The sequence below is a fragment of the Mytilus galloprovincialis genome, chromosome 5 (assembly GCF_965363235.1).
Source record: "Mytilus galloprovincialis chromosome 5, xbMytGall1.hap1.1, whole genome shotgun sequence".
Classification (NCBI taxonomy): Eukaryota; Metazoa; Mollusca; class Bivalvia; order Mytilida; family Mytilidae; genus Mytilus; species Mytilus galloprovincialis.
Window position 1 is genome coordinate 8,989,885 of NC_134842.1, and position 20,724 is coordinate 9,010,608.

The window sequence follows — 20,724 nt, forward strand, 5'->3', positions numbered from 1 at the left end:
TTTCAGGAAGTGACGTTCATATCCTTCTGCGCTTGTCGACATATATTGGTGACGTGAACACAAGGAAAGAAAGAAGGAGACACTAATCTCATAGTTTTCCAAACTGAATTTGCTTCTAGCTGACAGAAGCATTGTCTTTGACAATGAATACTTATGTTGTAAGCGAGTAACATGTTACTTTATAGTCCTTTATAGTTCATGAAAAATTGTAAATCGATAGTGAATTTTGCTAACAATTTATGATTTTATTCAGAAATCCAGCCATGCATTTTTGCATGATCTCTTATGTGGGAGAAACACTTTCTGGATATGTACTTTCAAGCAATTCATAGAATGTAGCTTAATGGTGGACATAACAACATTTAACCAAGGACGTATAACTAACACGTCCTTGATTTAACCAGAAAAAATAACTTCAATTAAATGTTCTCAATTTGTTTCAATTTTACATCTTTCTACCAAGGACAATGGGGAAATAACTACTTGGAAGAGGGTGGTAAAGGGGGGGTGCTTGCACGAAAAAAACGTGAAATAAGACATAATTTCACGTTAAACGTGAAATAGTTCTGTAATGAATGTTGGACGAAAAATAAATACTTTTATGTGAACCTTTTGAGACTGAATCACTGTCTTCTTGTACATATTAACTCTTTGTTTTACTTGATATTCCCGATTTAGTATACACATTTATGATATAATTGGTTTACAGCTTTTAAAAAAGTATTTCTTGTCGATTCCTTCCAAGTGTTTGAATTGTATTTGAAAAATACCGAGCACGCAAAATAAGTATTTGAAAATCACGATGCACGTAAAATTAAATAAGCAGAACACGTTAAACGAGGCACCCGTCTTGCACGACTGAACGTCAAATAAAAAAGTAAAAACACGTTGAACGTGAAATAAAAAACGGCGATCACGTTGCACGAAAATAACCCTTTACCACCCTCTTGGAAGGACACTCTTTTTAAAGCTGGCATCCTGTCCCATATTTAATACTTCATACATAGGGCCAGGTGTAGTACAATCCACATGACCAACTATGAGTGCTGAACAGGACTAAATAACTTCCCATGTGTGTGTTCTAGAAACAAACCGTTAATTAATCGTTAATTAACTGGTGATTTATAATGAATGACAATGTTCATGATGTTAATCAACAACGTTTGGGTTAGATTTGCTAAATTATTTTAAATGTACAGTGGAGTCCCTGGTGTCCGTGCAACTGTTGATACCGCGCCAGAGCTCCAGATAATCTGCGTATTTGCGTGATCACGCAATACAAATAATAAAAAACCCAATGCAATTGCTCATTGCAGTGTTCTATAACCCAATTAATTCAAAGGAAAACCCAATTATATTCCAAAACCATGAGTTCTCAACCCTTTTATTGGCTACCATTTGCGTTATTTACCCTTATCTGTTTACAGTCGTCGCGTAAACTATTTTTATAATATTTATAATTGGAAATTTCCTTTCGTTCTAAAAATAGATCCCTGCATCGAGTAGCTGAAATGGGTCCCTGTTATAGTTTTCCGTTGCTCAATAGGTACACATGTTTTTGAAAACATTTCAATGTTCTCGGCATTTATCCAATTAGCGTTTGTCATGTAGTCATATTTTTTTCGCATTGCTCGGGATTTATCATAACATACATTGAATTAAAACGAAAGTGAATGTCCGGTAAAAATATTGAATAGAAGCATGTTTACTGCTTCTTTTGAAAAGCTGAGGGAAAGTTATGATAATAACAAGACTCAGCCAGTGTTTTTAGGAAGCGTCCATCGAACACACGGGCGTGTCTGCGTACCTTTACGAGAACATTGCTAATAAAAGCAGGATTTCCTCAAAAACGAAATCAGTTGGAAAAAGTGAAAGGCCAAATCAATTATGACATGATAAAGCATCAGAAACCAAAAGTTCTAATAAAAGACAACTAAACCCAGATTTATGAAAATTGGAATAAAACAAAAAAATTCAAGTATAATTAGAGTTTATATACTATTTTTTTTTCATTTAACGGTTAATTAATGAATACACACACAGGCACTGGTCTCAGAATTTATTATATAAAGGTATAAGACGAGTGCCTGTGAATACGCATATCCGTTTTTTTACAATTTATATGAGAAAATACAAAACTGGCAGAAGGTTTGAAACGGAACACAAATTAAACCTACAATTGCTCCTCAGTGAATAAACCAAATAAAACAGCTGGCAAATAACCCTAACCCTAAACCAAATAAAACAACTAAACAAAGAAAGAAACATATTTAAGATGGAAAAAAATCTGGGGTTGGTATTGACTAAATATTCAATATTGTGTTGATGAAAAAAACCAATACATTAAGAAGCTTGGTGGTGAAAAACCCAATTTGATATTAACATGAGGGGTTAATTGGAATTGATAATGCAATTAAAAAACTTTATCACCCAATTATATAAGAAAATGGAGGGTAAAAAACCCAATTTGTGAATTCTTATCTGGAGCTCTGCCGCGCATTAGCTGGTTTCGTCATATCAAAACAGTAGCACAAATAAAATCGTTCTTGTTATTGTTTTAGCCTTCCGAGGGGTAAATAAGAATAAAATTGATAAGTTCAAGGGTTGAATAATAACTGTAATCCCGTGATTTTCAATATTTGGCCAATTTCCATTTAAAAAAAATACATCATCAGATAAAACTTGTTTTATTTGAGTCATATTTAAATCAGATTGAAATACTTTTTGCTCTGCATCCTTGGCAGTGTACTTGGTTCAAATTCAGCTTTGTTTCGTAGTAAAAAATCTTTCCATTATTCAAAATAAGCTATTTTTGGAAGGCATGTGCGAAATCACCGGAAATTGGAGAAACTCTTAGAACAGGGGTTTCCCTAATTTTGGAAACACATTACACAAAATCTTGAGGGTGAAAGCATACAAACAGAAGATTTTATGAAATGAAAGTATGTTATGAATGTGTTAACACAATATTATCCAATTATTGGTTATATTAGTTGAATGAAGTGAAGTCATAAGTCTTAGGTGTGTGGATATGCCGGACTGCATCGTACATTTCTTATGAAATAAAAATAATTTTAAACAAATTTGTGGCAGTACAAATATTTCCCGCAGTGGCAAGAATTGACGCTATCTCATTTGCATCTTTCTTACATCCAATTGACAAAACTATGTCTTTTTATTCCGCCTGGCTCTGCTGTCAAGCAGTGAGCCAGGATACTAGGCTAGACACTCTGTAGTCAGAAACAAAATATCACCCATTCCAAATAATTATGACTTCTTGAAAAGGCTATTTTAAATTTGTTATCTCTAAACAAAAGTTCTGCAACAATTTCTACAATATCATATCGCTGTAGCCATTTTCATCATCTTGTTGCCTTTGAGAGAGACACAATTTTACCATGTAATTGACAGCTAGAAATTTTTGCGTATATTCAAATTCTTAGCTTTTGTTTGCTTGTTGGTGCAAAATATTTCTAGATATATACATTTTTGTAAATATTCAAAAGTAAGGATGAAATAATAGTGATATCAATAAAGTTGTAAAAATCTATAATATATAAATGAGTTGTGATTTGTTTGATATTTCAGACTCATCCAAGTGTTCGGATTAAAGGTACAGAAAATAATTTGACTCCTTTGAGATGTGCAGATCAAAGGTGTGGTGATGGTACATTACACATGCATTGCCCATTCTGTGTGAAGACAGAACTGTATCATGACCCAGTCATACTCAAGGCTCATTATAGAGTTAAACATGTAGATAAAGGAATAGATTTTGCTGGTAAATATAATTGTACTGTATAGATACTATAAAAAAAACACCATAAAATATTTTCCCTGGATTCACATACCTTAACCAATGGAAACCTGTACAAGGGTTAATAAACTTTTTGTGCAAAATAAATTATGTGAATAAAATATTTGCATTACTGAATTTTCAAATTTACAAACACTTTTAACATGTAAATAACATAATTACATTTCATACGGCTTAAATATTTCACTCTGATCTGTAACTCAAAAGTTCAAGTTGAAAAAAAAAAAGCTCCACACAAAACTGAGTCTAAGAGGGGGAAAAAATAAGAATTCTAAAGACTGTATGTATGTAATAGAAACTGTACAATACATGCAGACATGTATATTTGTTTTAATATCAGTTAAACTTTGAACATCAAATCTGTATTGACAATTTCTATTTTATAATTCCAGGTTTGAAAATTCTACGATGTTGTGATCATTGTGACATAGTTGGTATAATAAAAGGAGAGAAAAAATTTAAAGGAGCACATTGGCATTGTTATAAATGTCGTAATGGATTCAACAGAAGAGATGAAGCTATTAAACATTACAAAACCCACTTCAGAAATCCACAAACCACTTTTCAGATTCAAATTGCTCAGGTAAATATGTGAAATATAATTAGATTAAAGTGCATAGGACTCAAATTGCTCAGGTAAATATGTGAAATATAATTAGATTAAAGTGCATAGGACTCAGATTGCTCAGGTAAATATGTGAAATATAATTAGAGTAAAGTGCACAGGACTCAGATTGCTCAGGTAAATATATGAAATATAATTAGAGTAAAGTGCACAGGACTCAGATTTATAACTTATAAATTGCTCAGGTAAATATGTGAAATATAATTAGAGTAAAGTGCACAGGACTCAGATTTATAACTTATAAATTGCTCAGGTAAATATGTGAAATATAATTAGAGTAAAGTGCACAGGACTCAGATTTATAACTTATAAATTGCTCAGGTAAATATGTGAAATATAATTAGAGTAAAGAGCACAGGACTCAGATTTATAACTTATAAATTGCTCAGGTAAATATGTGAAATATAATTAGAGTAAAGTGCACAGGACTCAGATTTATAACTTATAAATTGCTCAGGTAAATATGTGAAATATAATTAGAGTAAAGTGCATGGGACTCAAATTGCTCAGGTAAATATGTGAAATATAATTAGATTAAAGTGCATAGGACTCAAATTGCTCAGGTAAATATGTGAAATATAATTAGATTAAAGTGCATAGGACTCAGATTGCTCAGGTAAATATGTGAAATATAATTAGAGTAAAGTGCACAGGACTCAGATTGCTCAGGTAAATATGTGAAATATAATTAGAGTAAAGTGCACAGGACTCAGATTTATAACTTATAAATTGCTCAGGTAAATATGTGAAATATAATTAGAGTAAAGTGCACAGGACTCGGATTGCTCAGGTAAATATGTGAAATATAATTAGAGTAAAGTGCACAGGACTCGGATTGCTCAGGTAAATATGTGAAATATAATTAGATTAAAGTGCATAGGACTCAGATTTATAACTTATAAATTGCTCAGGTAAATATGTGAAATATAATTAGAGTAAAGTGCACAGGACTCAGATTTATAACTTATAAATTGCTCAGGTAAATATGTGAAATATAATTAGAGTAAAGAGCACAGGACTCAGATTTATAACTTATAAATTGCTCAGGTAAATATGTGAAATATAATTAGAGTAAAGTGCACAGGACTCAGATTTATAACTTATAAATTGCTCAGGTAAATATGTGAAATATAATTAGATTAAAGTGCATAGGACTCAGATTTATAACTTGCAAATATTTAAGAATTTTTATGAAAATTAATAAAAGAAAGAAATGGTAATTTTTTTCGAAATTCAAGAATGTGATTTATGAAAAGATCAATGGGAAATGTGTATGTTAAAACAAATTTTAAATAAAGAAATGAGAGTTTGCACATATAATGACATATTCTGGGGAAAATAAAACAGAAGGTTACAAAGAAAAAAAAAAAGAAGTCATTTCTTATTTTAATATTTAGACATATCTTTTATGCTTAACGTATTTAGGGTTTTTCCAGAATTAATTGTATGGGGGTAAGGAAGGCACTTTTATTAAAATTTGATTGGTGGTGGTTATTTAAGAAAGATTGCTTGAACATTTAATTAAATATCCAATTTAAAATGTATGCATAGTGGAGTCAAATAAAAAGTGCCTTTCTTCCCCCATACATTTATTTTTGGAACAGCCCTTATGTTGATCATGATAATAACTAAAAAAAAAAATAAGCAAAATTCTACATTGGCTAGAGGTATAGGGGGAGGGTTGAGATCTCACAAACATGTTTAAGCCCGCCACATTTTTGCGCCTGTCCCAAGTCAGGAGCCTCTGGCCTTTGTTAGTCTTGTATTATTTTAATTTTAGTTTCTTGTGTACAATTTGGAAATTAGTATGGCGTTCATTATCACTGAACTAGTATATATTTGTTTAGGGGCAAGTTGAAGGACGCCTCCAGTTGCGGGAATTTCTCGCTACATTGAAGACCTGTTGGTGACCTTCTGCTGTTGTTTTTTTCTATGGTCGGGTTGTTGTCTCTGGCACATTTCCCATTTCCATTCTCAATTTTAAACAATACCAAGGGTACATTCAAAACTAAAAAAAAACTACTAAAGAGAAAATGACTAAGTCATTGCAAAAAATGAAAGTCCACAAAACTCTACATACAACATGTAGAAAACTGAAGATTTAGCAACATGAACCAAACCAAAACTTAAGGTGATCTCAGGTGCTCCATCAGGGTTTGCAAAACCTATTCCACATGAGACACCTTAAAGAAACATACTTCTTTATAGTAGAAATACCTTTAGCTAAAGTATATCAAAATTTTTGTAAATGATGTATCTTGTTTAAATTTTTTGGTAGTATTGAATACTTTTTAGCAGTGTTAAGTGAATGATTACAAAAAGATATTTAACATTTTCTATTGTTTGATTTTATGTTTTCAGGAAGTGTATCCTCCTAAATATGAAGATGAGATGACATCTACAGTTGTTGATAGTACCGGTCTTTCTATCCATCCAGCCCTTACAGAAGCTGTCATGTCTACATCGGTTGGACATGAACTAGGTCAGTAACAACCATGTAACACGTGTCAACAGCTATGGTTTTATCTATATGAATCCTCTCTGTTTTGTGTTTTTTTTTAGAAAAACACAGTGAGTCAGGAGTAAAAATTACTTGTACAAGTAGTACCCCTGACTGACAGTATATACATTGAAAGAAGTTTTCTAACAGTATGGGGCAACACTTAAACACGTAATATTTTTTGCTATTGGTAGTTTATATACGGTTTATATATATATATAAGAAAATATTTTTAAATAGTTAACCATCTCCTTTCTTTAGAAAAATTACTAGTTTGTTGGAGAGAAAAATTGTTTAAATTAGTAAAATTAGTATGAATTGACACCTCTGGAGAAAAAAAACGTATATAAGTAATATTTAAAAAGCCTGATGTTTAACATATAACTCATATGTAGTTTTATATTAAGTTAACATTGAGGTTGTTCAAGTCTAATTCACTGGATTACAGCATTGATAATGCTTCAAATATTTACTTTTATCTTCCAGCGACAATAAGCCATCCTACCCAAGTGAGTTTAACTAATGTAAAGTCAGGTGAAATTCATACATCTGTTGCTGCTGAGGAAACTGTAGATAGTTCTAATGGTCAGACACATCATATAATGATAATACAAGAGGAACCGCCTACACAAGTTATAGCTAATGATGTAAGTATAATACAAGAGGAACCGCCTACACAAGTTATAGCTAATGATGTAAGTATCTTGTATCTAATGAACCGTCTCAGTGGTCATGTGGTTACTTGTTTTGCTTAGTGCTAGAGATCTTGGGTTCCAACAAGCCAAGTGCAACCAAAGACTTTAAAATTGGTATTTGCTTGGCTAAGTTTGTGACATTAAGGAGCAAGAGCAATGAGTGTTTGGCTAGGAGTCAGCATATTGCCTGCAGTAGGATTGACATGTCTTTCTGCTGACTGTTAGGCCAATTAAAATTTATTGATAGATTTTCATCCCCGCCCGCCCCGATTTTTTTTATTTTTGAAAAAATTACGATTTCCGGATTTTGTTCATTTCCGTTACCGGTTACCGTCGATAATTTCGTTTCATGTAAAACTTTCTGTTTCAAATGCAGGTAAATTTCGGTTTTCGTATTTCTTAAGAGTATTCTTACTGAATAATTAAGTCAATATATTCTGCTGATCTATGATGACAATATCATTTACCGAGAATATAGATTGATTACGAGAAGGGCGTGAAATATTCGGGTTTACGAGTATTACGCTGTGTCCAAGAATGCAAATCGCCGTATGTCACAAATGACACAAATGTTTGTGAGTAAACGAGTAGAACACCTTGGATTTATTTTATTTATACAATGACTTTGTGTCAAGAAATTTGGACTGTGAATGGAACCCCAAAGCGTAAGAATCGTGGAACACATTTGACTGGAATAAAGAAATTGACACAAAGGGGACTTTTTATACATGGTATATTGAGTTCAGAAAATCGACAAACATACGCATTTTTATGCCCCACCTACGATAGTAGAGGGGCATTATGTTTTCTGGTCTGTGCATCCGTCCGTCCGTTCGTTCGTTCGTCCGTCCGTTCGTCCGTCTGTCCCGCTTCAGGTTAAAGTTTTTGGTCGAGGTAGTTTTTGATGAAGTTGAAGTCCAATCGACTTCAAACTTGGTACACATGTTCCCTATGATATGATCTTTCTAATTTTAATGCCAAATTAGAGATTTTACCCCGATTTCACGGTCCACTGAACATAGAAAATGATAGTGTGAGTGGGGCATTCGTGTACTGAGGACACATTCTTGTTAATTTATTAATTTATAGCAAGCTCTTAGATTTAGATTTAGCCATGCCTTTCGTGTTTTATAGAAAAACAGCAAACATCCTTTGTCCCAATACCCTCGATAGAGTCTTTAAACAACTTTATGTTCTATATTGTAATTATATTTGCATCTTGCATATTAAGGACCAACCCTATTATTTCAACACTGTTTGAGTTTTCATTTTATTCTGTACTTATCGTACTCCTGTTGCATACCAATGCATTTGCTTCATTTTATTAGGACAACAATTAGAAAGCAAAATACATTTGATGTAGGTATAGTCCAACTGAAAAGAGCATTTCTCCACATTTCTGCTGTTAACTATAAAATAGGTTTCAAAAGCGGCAATTACATGTAGAACAGTGGTTGACAATCAGAGATATATATTAACGAATTTAAAAAAGCGGCACCTGTATATCGGTCCTACTAAAAAGCGCCCGGGAGCGCCCGAGAGCGCCCAGGAAAAGAAATAGCGCCCGGGGAAGGAAAATTAGCGCCCGGGAGAATAAAATAATAAAATATTCCTTAAAAAAAAATTGCTTGTTTTGTCCTTAATATTAACAATGATTAATGGGGATATGTACGATGCTACATCGAAAGTGTTGTTTATATCTTTTTATAAAACTAAAACTTTGACTGTTTTAATGTCTATGCTTATCAGGGATTTAATGCTTAGTTTTGAATTAAACCAAACTCCTGCTTTTTACCCCCTTCATTTAACTACTGCATGTACATGTATAGTACTGCTTTATTTGCTGATTTATTATGTGTAACTCTTTTAATTTTGATTAGATAAAATTAATAAATATTTATCTGTGAAATTTAAGTTGTTTAATAAAAAATTACATTTTTCATTTTACAATAATTTTGTTTTTGAAAAACATGTCTTTTGAAGTTTTACATTTTATAAATATTCCGCATAAAGTGTGATCTATTATTATCTGTCTTTCGAAATAGTATTCATATATTATTGTTATAGAAATCGAAACATTCATACTTGTTTTTGTGCTTTATTATAAATGTCTATTTTCTGAATTTGCAAATTACTTGTCTAAAATTTAAAAAAAAAATCAATGTACATAACTTATTTCATCGACACAAAGTTGTCTCATGCCAATAAAATATCTATATATTTTCCCCGGGCGCTATTTGTTCTTCCCCGGGCGCTATTTGTTCTTCCCCGGGCGCTTTTTCTTTTCCCCGGGCGCTTTTTCTTCACCCGGGCGCTCCCAGGCGCATTTTAGTAGGACCCGTACCACCCCTGTATATGGAGTATATGTGTCTCAATTGATACGTTACTCTAGAGATAGCTCGAAGTACACGAGGACTACTGCTTTCTCAAAAGATGCTAAGACAGGACTGAATCAATCAAATTTTGGTCATCACTCAAGCAATTTTATGGTCGCCATCATGAGCTGGTTGGCCATTATGACAAAAGTGTGTCAGAAATCATATCTTAGTGATATTCTTCCCCAGTCATAACAACCTTCCATCATTTCCGAACTGAACAAAGAAATAACATGACGGGTGCCGTATACGATGCAGGAAATGCTTACCCTTCGGGAGCACTTGATTTCACTCTTGGTTTTTAGTGGAGTTCGTGTTGTTTCTTATTTATTATTTGCAACTGTTGATGTAAATGTCTTTTTGTTTTATGAGTCTATGGTTACTCCTTGGTTTTGATTATTATTGTCTTATACGCAATACCTTATGGATGTATTTACATGATATAAGCTTATTATTACACTTGCTTATATGAATAACACGTGACAAGGTTTCATATGAAATAAAATTTAAAAAATAAAATCCTCCCACCCGCCCCATTTTTTTCAAAAATTTGGATGAAAATCTACTAATTAATTTTAGTTGGCCTTACCAAGTGAACTATAAATATTACTCATCATGCCCAAAACTTCATGCTCTACATAACACAGAAATCCTTGTCCAATAAAGATAAAAGGCAAATCTATGGATACTTATATAATTAGTTCTTGCATATATATTAAAATAAGAAGATATGGTATGATTACCAATGTGACAACTCTCTGACAGAGACCAAATGATTTTGAAGTTATCACATTTCGGTCACCCTACAGCCTTCAACAATGAGCAAAACACATACCACATAGCAAGCTTTATAAAGACCCAAAATAACAAATATAAAACAATTTAACTGAGAAAACAAGTGATATGATTTATAATGAAAAATTATAGTTTGCTGAATGTGATAAATTTTACTTAAGGAAAAGGCAATCACGTTTTCTTCTTTCAGTGTGTAAAAAAAAAAATCATCATCTACATGCATATACAGAATGACTTCATACTCAATCATTTACTTGAAAATAAAGATTTGTAAGGCATGAGCTGTCAGAAACCTACTGAATGTTTTCCCAACACTGAATTTTCAATGTGTAAAAAGAACTTTGAAAAAAATTGAAATACTGTTCTCTGATGCTATTAAACATAATGATTCATATTTGGTCACCAGTTCAAAATTGATGGGTTGCAGTGGTTTTACACCATGTCATACACCCGCTTCCTAAAGTTCTGATGTTAATTGAATTATCTCCCTTATTTTTTAGGAAGTGAACATAGAAGTTAATATAGAGGAAGAAAAAGAGATCGCTGAGGATCAGAATACGGACAATCAATTAGAAGATCTTAAACAGAAATATAAAAAACTAGAGGTGGAGAAAATCTTATTGGAACAATCTTATAAATCAGATATATCAGAATTACAATCTCAGGTAGGTCAAGGCAGTAAAAACAATTCTACAAGTTAGAAATATTTGAATTGCAAACACAAGTAAGTAAAGACGGAACAAATAAAAAAAATCTTTTTGACAGGCAAAACAGTTGTACCAGAAAAAAATATTCAGATTACAAATACAGGTAAGCTTGGATGGGTAAAACAATCATACAAGTTAGAACGAATATTTTAATATAATAAACACAGGTATGTTTAGACAGGCAAAATCTTACAACTTAAAAGTGAAAAATTACAAACACTGGTAAAATATTTTTACAAGGCAGAACTTTTAACTAACAAACCTGAGTATGTGAAGACATACTGGTCTACAGTTGTTTGTATCCAAGTTGTTTTGAATCTAGTGGAAATTTGTCTTACTTACAATCTTATCGCATTTCTATGTTTTATGGCTATTTTTTTCAGGGTTAATCATTCTTACATACAATTTAACCTCTATTAATGAAGTTGGTTTCATTATTAACATTTTTTTTGTAGGTTAATGAATTACGAAATGAAATAGCTGACTATCAGAAGCGTGAACAAGATTATTTAGAACAATTGAGTGTACCGCTCGACAAAAATATAGAAAATATTCTTAAACAAATGGAAAATCAACACCGGAGTTTACTTCATCAACATTTACTTAATCTTAAACGTGAATATAAACCTGTTCCTTTAATATTAAATACAATGTCAACTGAGAACCATCAATACCTGCCACAAAACAGTATAGAACTTGTACAGGAAGTGTCCCCTGCCACTAGTATGTGTTCCTCTACAGACAATGTCTCAAGTTCTAACTTAGATATGCCAACAAGTATGAACTTAGAGGAGACTATCACACAAAACATATGTAATGGCAATAATGATATTACTGACTCTGAACATAGAATAGAGGGTACTAAAGTTCACTTTGAGAAAAGTGGTTCGGGTGATCCTTTCGTTGTGTGTATACAGTATGAAGACACTGGTGATCCTAAGTGTGCTAATGTAATGGTAGAAATGGCGACAGATGATAGTGTAGAAACAATCGGTGAACCAATGGTCAAACGTGTCAAGATTTCATGATCAAAACATTACAAATAATACTATAATACATTTATTGAAGATTGGAATGACATCTTAAAGAAATAAAATATATCAAATTTTCATATTGAAGGTTGGAAAAATATTTACAAGAAATAAAATGTATTCAATCATCAGAGAGAAAGGTGTGTGACATTTTATCTATGCATTTATTTTATTGGTAAGACTGAACCATTCTTCCATTGTAAAGGGAACTAACCATGGTGAAATAGACACCAAAAAATACTCATCGTAAGACAAATATTGAATTAAAATATAAAAATTCATTAGGATCTTGTATTTTATTCACTCTTTTTTTTTAAATTATCTTTCATTTTACGAACATTTTAAACAGCCCATTTTTAATTTTTACAGAATCAATATTTTGGTGGTATTCTCCTGGAAATCATTATCTCTGTTTTCATATTGTAATGTGAAAGATTTGTTTGGGTTTAAAAGTTACAAATATTATTTTTGATTCATAACACCTAAACATTACATCTAAAAAAGACGCAGTTATGTCCCTTTGATTTTCTTATTTTATGTCCTCAGTTCGATGTGATGGTAGTAACTTGAATAATGTTTTAATAAAATTGGGTTGTTACTTTGTGAATATTGTTTTATGATGTATATTGATTAGTTACAACTGAGTCCCATTCCAGAGACCTACTTTTAATCTCAATGTGGCTTCTACTCAAGTACCAGACATTCATAGATATTTTGCTGTTTTTAGTAAAAAAAATTGTAATTTTGTGATGAAAAATTATGTATGGTAATGATGTCTAATATTGACTTAACCAAAGCCATTGGTAATATCCATTTACAAACATGACAAATGAATTTTAAAATAAGAGCTGATAAATTTAAGACTTTCCACAAGTGCCAAACTTAATATACATGTACCCAAACTTAACCGACGGCAGTCTGTGCCAAACTGTTTTAGGGTTTGTCTGACCAAAAAAGAATTCAACCTTTTCTTATTGTCATCAAAAATCTAAAAATTTCTATCTGACTGAATGATTTTTTTTCTGACATTTTGTCGGTCAGACAGAGTTTTGGATACACTGATAACCAATTGTTTTTGGGTAAAAGCACAGAAATAACACTCCAACCAAATAACCTGATTTACTGTAATAGGCTGTATTTCACAAGCAGTTTTACATTTTATCCTGCTTCCTCCAAAATGAAAGAGGCTGAAATTAAACTTTTTCAAATAACTTGTAAGTGATTACACATTCAGTCAGAAATCCTTTTCAAGTTGTTATTGCCAGTTATACTTGCATTGTTTATTTATTATTTACTATTATTTTGTTAAACCATGTCCTTTGTTTGATTGTAAAATAAAAATATTTTTCTCTTATTTTTAATTTCAATATGAACTAGAACACACCGACGAAATTGTGGGCATTCAGAGTGTAGTTTAAAGTAAGTAAAGTATTGTTGGAAGAATTTTGTAAAATATTGAATGACTGGAGAATTTCAGCAAAAGTATCATAGGTTATTGGAGATAGGAAGATGGTTTTTTTTTTTATCCCTCCTCCTTTATTTCCAAAAATCCCAATTTTTGGTTTTCTATCAATTTCAATATGAACATACATTTACAAAATGTAGTATGTTATTAACATTTAAGAAAGGAGCCTTTAATTCAGTGGTTGTCGTTTGTTTATGTGTTACATATTTGTTTTTCGTTCATTTTTTGTACATAAATAAGTTTTCTCGATTGAATTGTTTTACATTGTCATATTGGGGCCTTTTAAAGCTGAGTATGCAGTATGGGTTTTGCTCGTTGTTGAAGGTCGTCTGGTGACCTATAGTTGTTAATTTCTGTGTCATTTTGGTCTCTTGTGGAGAGTTGTCTCAACATGGCAATCATACCACATCTTCTTTTTTTTGCAATCATTACTATATAAATAAAGTGTATTTACTCTCAATTCTAAGTTTACTAATCAATCCATGGTGGTCATTGATATGTATAGTATACAGACCCTCTCTATTTGATAAACTTTGTGACCGCTGTGGATAGTAAACTTGAAAATGATAGCAGATAGAATTCTGAAAATACACTTTATTCGTAGTATATGTATGTTCAAAGTATACAGAAAAACGCAAACCGGAAGTCTAATCTGACTTAAAATTTCGTCCAATGATGGGACAATATCCGGATGCCTTTTTTCTTGTTTTTCTCCCAAAATAACTCAATCTGAATAATCATTTGAATGGATGACAAATGCGACTATGCACTGTACCTAGGACACAGAAGAGTGTTGATTAATTTATTGTGGAAAGAAGAGAAGCGACACACAAAATGAGGTCTTCTCGTTTAATAGTATAGATAATTAACAAAGAACACCATGTAAAAGCTGGTTATCGGTTATCTTAATTAAAAGCAAGGAAAATATCATGCAACTGAGGAATGCTTCCTTATTTAAATTATTTAAATATTGATGTCATACAAATAGAAATTTTGTTGTTGATTATACATTGCATGGTAGGTAGAAATGATCAAATGTTACAAGGTTCTACTATAGATATAACTCATGGTAGGTAGAAATGATCAAATGTTACAAGGTTCTATAGATAACACTCATGGTAGGTAAAAATTATCAAATGTTACAAGGTTCTACTATAGATATAACTCATGGTAGGTAGAAATGATCAAATGTTACAAGGTGCTACAATAGATAACACTCATGGTATGTAGAAATGATCAAATGTTACAAGGTTCTACTATAGATACAACTCATGGTAGGTAGACATGATCAAATGTTACAAGGTTCTACTATAGAGAACACTCATGGTAGGTAGAAATGATCAAATGTTACAAGGTTCTACTATAGATAACACTCATGGTAGGTAGAAATGATCAAATGTTACAAGGTTCTACTATAGATATAACTCATGGTAGGTAGAAATGATCAAATGTTACAAGGTTCTACTATAGATATAACTCATGGTAGGTAGAAATGATCAAATGTTACAAGGTTCTACTATAGATATAACTCATGGTAGGTAGAAATGATCAAATGTTGAAAGGTTCTACTATAGATAAAACTTCATTTATCATTAAGACAACCATTTGTAGTCAATTTATCAGGCATAACATAATAAAAAGTTTAAATCTAAATTTCAGTACATTGTAGGAGTTGGAAATCTTCTGAACAAGAACGAGAAAAAAATCCCTTTTTTATGATAGAGTTGAGAAAATCAATATTAAAACCATGTTTGTGACATTACTGAACATAAAACCATGTTTGTGACATTACTGAACATAAAACCATGTTTGTGACATAACTGAACATAAAACCAAGTTTGTGACATAACTGAACATAAAACCATGTTTGTGACATTACTGAACATAGAAACCATGTTGTGACATTACTGAACATAAAACCATGTTTGTGACATTACTGAACATAAAACCATGTTTGTGACATTACTGAACATAAAACCATGTTTGTGACATTACTGTACATAAAACCATGTTTGTGACATTACTGAACATAAAACCATAATAGTATAGATAATTAACAAAGAACACCATGTAAAAGCTGGTTATCGGTTATCTTAATTAAAAGCAAGGAAAATATCATGCAACTGAGGAATGCTTCCTAATTTAAATTATTTAAATATTGATGTCATACAAATAGAAATTTTGTTGTTGATTATACATTGCATGGTAGGTAGAAATGATCAAATGTTACAAGGTTCTACTATAGATATAACTCATGGTAGGTAGAAATGATCAAATGTTACAAGGTTCTATAGATAACACTCATGGTAGGTAAAAATTATCAAATGTTACAAGGTTCTACTATAGATATAACTCATGGTAGGTAGAAATTATCAAATGTTACAAGGTTCTACAATAGATAACACTCATGGTATGTAGAAATGATCAAATGTTACAAGGTTCTACTATAGATACAACTCATGGTAGGTAGACATGATCAAATGTTACAAGGTTCTACTATAGAGAACACTCATGGTAGGTAGAAATGATCAAATGTTACAAGGTTCTACTATAGATAACACTCATGGTAGGTAGAAATGATCAAATGTTACAAGGTTCTACTATAGATATAACTCATGGTAGGTAGAAATGATCAAATGTTACAAGGTTCTACTATAGATATAACTCATGGTAGGTAGAAATGATCAAATGTTACAAGGTTCTACTATAGATATAACTCATGGTAGGTAGAAATGATCAAATGTTGAAAGGTTCTACTATAGATAAAACTTCATTTATCATTAAGACAACCATTTGTAGTCAATTTATCAGGCATAACATAATAAAAAGTTTAAATCTAAATTTCAGTACATTGTAGGAGTTGGAAATCTTCTGAACAAGAACAAGAAAAAAATCCCTTTTTTATGATAGAGTTGAGAAAATCAATATTAAAACCATGTTTGTGACATTACTGAACATAAAACCATGTTTGTGACATTACTGAACATAAAACCATGTTTGTGACATAACTGAACATAAAACCAAGTTTGTGACATAACTGAACATAAAACCATGTTTGTGACATTACTGAACATAGAAACCATGTTGTGACATTACTGAACATAAAACCATGTTTGTGACATTACTGAACATAAAACCATGTTTGTGACATTACTGAACATAAAACCATGTTTGTGACATTACTGTACATAAAACCATGTTTGTGACATTATTGAACATAAAACCATGTTTGTGACATTACTGTACATAAAACCATGTTTGTGACATTACTGTACATAAAACCATGTTTGTGACATTACTGAACATAAAACCATGTTTGTGACATTACTGAACAACAGTTTTCAATAGATTTCTCACTGCTAAAATTTAGAAATGTTGAAAGTCCACATTCCTTTTATGCAAACTATATGACTGTTTTGAAAAAAAAAATTACATCTATTAGGATATCACATCCTAATTTATTTTAACAATTTATAAGTTGCAAATAAAACTAGTCAATCATGAAACAACATGTTAACTTATTTCCTCTTCCATCCCTCTTTAAGGTAGCACAATACAAAGATTTTTTCACTCCCAATCAGATAACTTTAAACTGATGTAATTTATTTCATCCTTCTTTATATTTTATAAATGCAGTACCAAAGGAAAGAAGAAAGATTAATCTTTCAAATTGTGATAATTTCATTATGACATAATTGTTATGTAATTAGTTGGCTATATTGTGATGTCCATATTGGAAGTCAAACTGTGTTGTGCAAGAATCTATAAAATATTTTGGGATGCTATGAACAACAAAGAAGCTAAATTCATTCAAGTGTGGACATCATAATATAGCAACTAATTACATAACAATTAATTATGTAATAATTATGTCATAATGAAATTATCACAATTTGAAAGATTAATCTTTCTTCTTTCTTTTGGTACCTCATTTATAAAATTTAAGAAGGATGAGTGGAATTACATCAGTTTAAAGATGTCTGATTGTGGATGAAAGATCTTGGTATTGTGCTTCCTTAAATACAAAGTTAAGATGGTTTATTGGACAGAAACCACCACTTCTTTTGTCAAGCCATCTTTTTGTTCATGTACTTTGTAAGCATAAACCTTCAGGATCGGCTGGACCTTGGCAGAGATGTAGGACACTATCTACGGATGTATGGTTGCTATGTTCTTTTCTAAAAGAATACACCAGTTTCATTTTGTTGTTATGCGTTTATCTTTAAAAAACTATGGGACTTTGAGTCTTTCAGGAGATTTACCAATGTAACGATATCGCCTCGTCTTAATTATAAGTTTTGGGTTGGGACTAGCTCAAGCAATAAAAACACGTCTTACGTTGACGACATTTAATAAAAGAGAGAGTAAAACAAAAAGGCGTTTCCGGACATCACTTGTACAGTTCCGTAAAACATATAAACTGAATTACACATAAACATATAATATATATCTAAATATATAACATCCCCGGCAGAAAGAAAATTCCCAATGAATTTTTGCATATGTGGAATTCATACCATAATCAAATAAAATACATGATCAATAATACCAATATATCTTTCTAACTTTCATAATATTCAAAATTCTCTCAACTTTCAATATATAAAAACAAACAAGTAACTGGTATGGATAATTTTGTGGAATAAGCATCTTGTAACAAATTGCAGAGTACTACATGTATAGAAAATATCTTGTTCGTCATAAACGTGACAGTTAATATCATATGATATAAATTACTATGAAATCACCAGAGACCTTACTATTATTTTGTAGATAAATGCTAAACGTGATAAAATATGCACACTTTCAAAGAGTCTCACACAAAAATACAAGATAAGACCAGATCATAAAACTCTCATGCACTCTGAATTTCTCGTGAACCATACTATTCACAGCAATACTACTCAGGTTATTCGTGATTAACATATAAAAGTCACTGACAGGTATTCATACAATCTCATTTGGTTATCTATGCCTTACTATTCCAATTTCCATGTTTTGGGGGTATTAAACTTATTTCACTAACAATTCGCACTACAGAAAAAACAATGTTCATTTCTTAAAATAAAGTGTAGTTTTCTTTATAAAGTTTTGACAATACGATTAAGTCTTTAACTAATCCTTGCAACTTTCGAAATTACAAACAAAAGTTTTATACGATACGCAAAATCCTATATTCAAAATGAAAAAAAAAAACACAAAAAAAACCCTTCTTTTAACTACATGTTCTAAAGTCAATGAATTTGCCTTTCAAAAGTAATTTAGGCTAACTGCCTTTAAATTCTAATAAAAGCTTCATTACAAAAAAAACATGTTTATCAAACAAAATTATTCATGTTATCAATAATCAATACAAAATATTGCAATAATCATATATGTAAGTGATGCCGGAATGATATAATAAAACATCAATGCATAATAATACAAAATATAATAGGGAACACACAATAAATGTTCACCATTCTCTTTTCTTTTGCCTCTTGGTCTTCATTTACCATGTTTACGGATATTCAGTATAACGGATATCTTACTATGAGATAAATCTCACAAGTAAGTTTGCGAAAGAATAAAATACAGACGGCAAACACAGATCCTTGACAAATTATTAATATCATGAGTCGATGTTCCAAATTTCGATAAATGTTACGTTGTACATAGCTACTTCATTAAATTGTCATGAGATCAATCTCACAGACAAATAGCAACTTGTGAATATATACAGTTGTATTGCGCATGTAGTCATGAGAAAACTCTCACAGACAAATAGTCTACTTGTGAAGATATATATATATACAGTTGTATCGCGCATGTACTCATGAGATAAATCTAACGAGTACATAAATGGTGGACGCTAATTAAATAAAGATGATGATATGACAATAAAAATGTTTAAATTTTTGGCGGAGGTCGAGATTTTAATTTGGCCTTTGCTTTTGGTCCAAGCTGATGTTCTTGAAGCCACATAGCGTGTTGGACTGGTTCACCAACTATATGAGCAAGATACGCTCTTTTTCCATTCATAATTTTGTGCGCTAGAAATCTTTTCACTTTTAACTGACTTGCAGACGTTGATTCGCTAGATACGTCAACCTCACTAAAATGAATGAAATTATTATCTTTGAACCTAGCGGGTAATTTCTTAGTGCGCTTTGGGCGAGACATGGCTGTACTATTTTCAACAATCAAAATATTGTCTGATTTGCTTGTATTATCAGAATCGGAAGTATTTTCAGATAAATTGTCATAATTGGTGTTCTGGTTGTCCTTAACAGGCGTATTATCCTCATCCATAGATGTATAATCTTGGACTTCAACATCGTCTAGTTTCGTATGAACAGGGTCCATAAAATATTTTGACGGATTTGGTTTTCTCACATACGCAGATTTCAGTCTATTGATATGCACTGACTTTGATAGAATTTTGTTCGTGTGTGGGTCCTTCAGGGTGTACATATGAGGGCTATTTACTGCAGAAATCACATATGGACCGGCAAATTTATTCTTAAATTTTTGTCCTGACCCGGTTGGCTCTTTCAACAAATAAACATAGTCGTTTTCATTAAATGAAATATTTGATATTTTGTCCTTATTTACTCGGTCCATCATTTTAACTTTTGAATTGATAGCATTTTTCTCGACTTCAGTACGTATAATGTTTAATTTTTCACATTGCTGTTTCAGATACGTATGGCAATCTTTAGGTACAGACGAAAA

At 31.6% G+C, this 20,724-nt stretch overlaps 1 protein-coding gene across 2 annotated transcripts; it reads left to right on the plus strand.

Moving 5' to 3' along the window:
• The first annotated feature begins 21 nt into the window (after nucleotides 1–21).
• Nucleotides 22–13,899, plus strand: LOC143075080 (uncharacterized). 2 transcript variants are annotated; one of them, XM_076250368.1, is made up of 7 exons: nucleotides 22–158; nucleotides 3,589–3,781; nucleotides 4,210–4,400; nucleotides 6,804–6,924; nucleotides 7,429–7,637; nucleotides 11,308–11,472; nucleotides 11,970–13,899. In XM_076250368.1, the coding sequence occupies exons 1-7, from the start codon at nucleotides 144–146 to the stop codon at nucleotides 12,540–12,542; spliced, it is 1,467 nt and encodes a 488-aa protein (XP_076106483.1). In that variant the 5' UTR covers nucleotides 22–143; the 3' UTR covers nucleotides 12,543–13,899. The 2 variants fall into 2 exon arrangements, with proteins under 2 accessions (XP_076106483.1, XP_076106484.1); XM_076250369.1 differs by having other exon boundaries at nucleotides 7,429–7,589.
• Nucleotides 13,900–20,724: the final 6,825 nt, after the last annotated feature.

Bases quoted from the DNA above. Each gene is read 5' to 3' on its own strand.
- LOC143075080 (XM_076250368.1), top strand. The intron at 4,401-6,803 runs GTAAATATGTGA...TTATGTTTTCAG, and splicing joins TTCAGATTCAAATTGCTCAG to GAAGTGTATCCTCCTAAATA. The intron at 7,638-11,307 runs GTAAGTATCTTG...CTTATTTTTTAG, and splicing joins CACAAGTTATAGCTAATGAT to GAAGTGAACATAGAAGTTAA.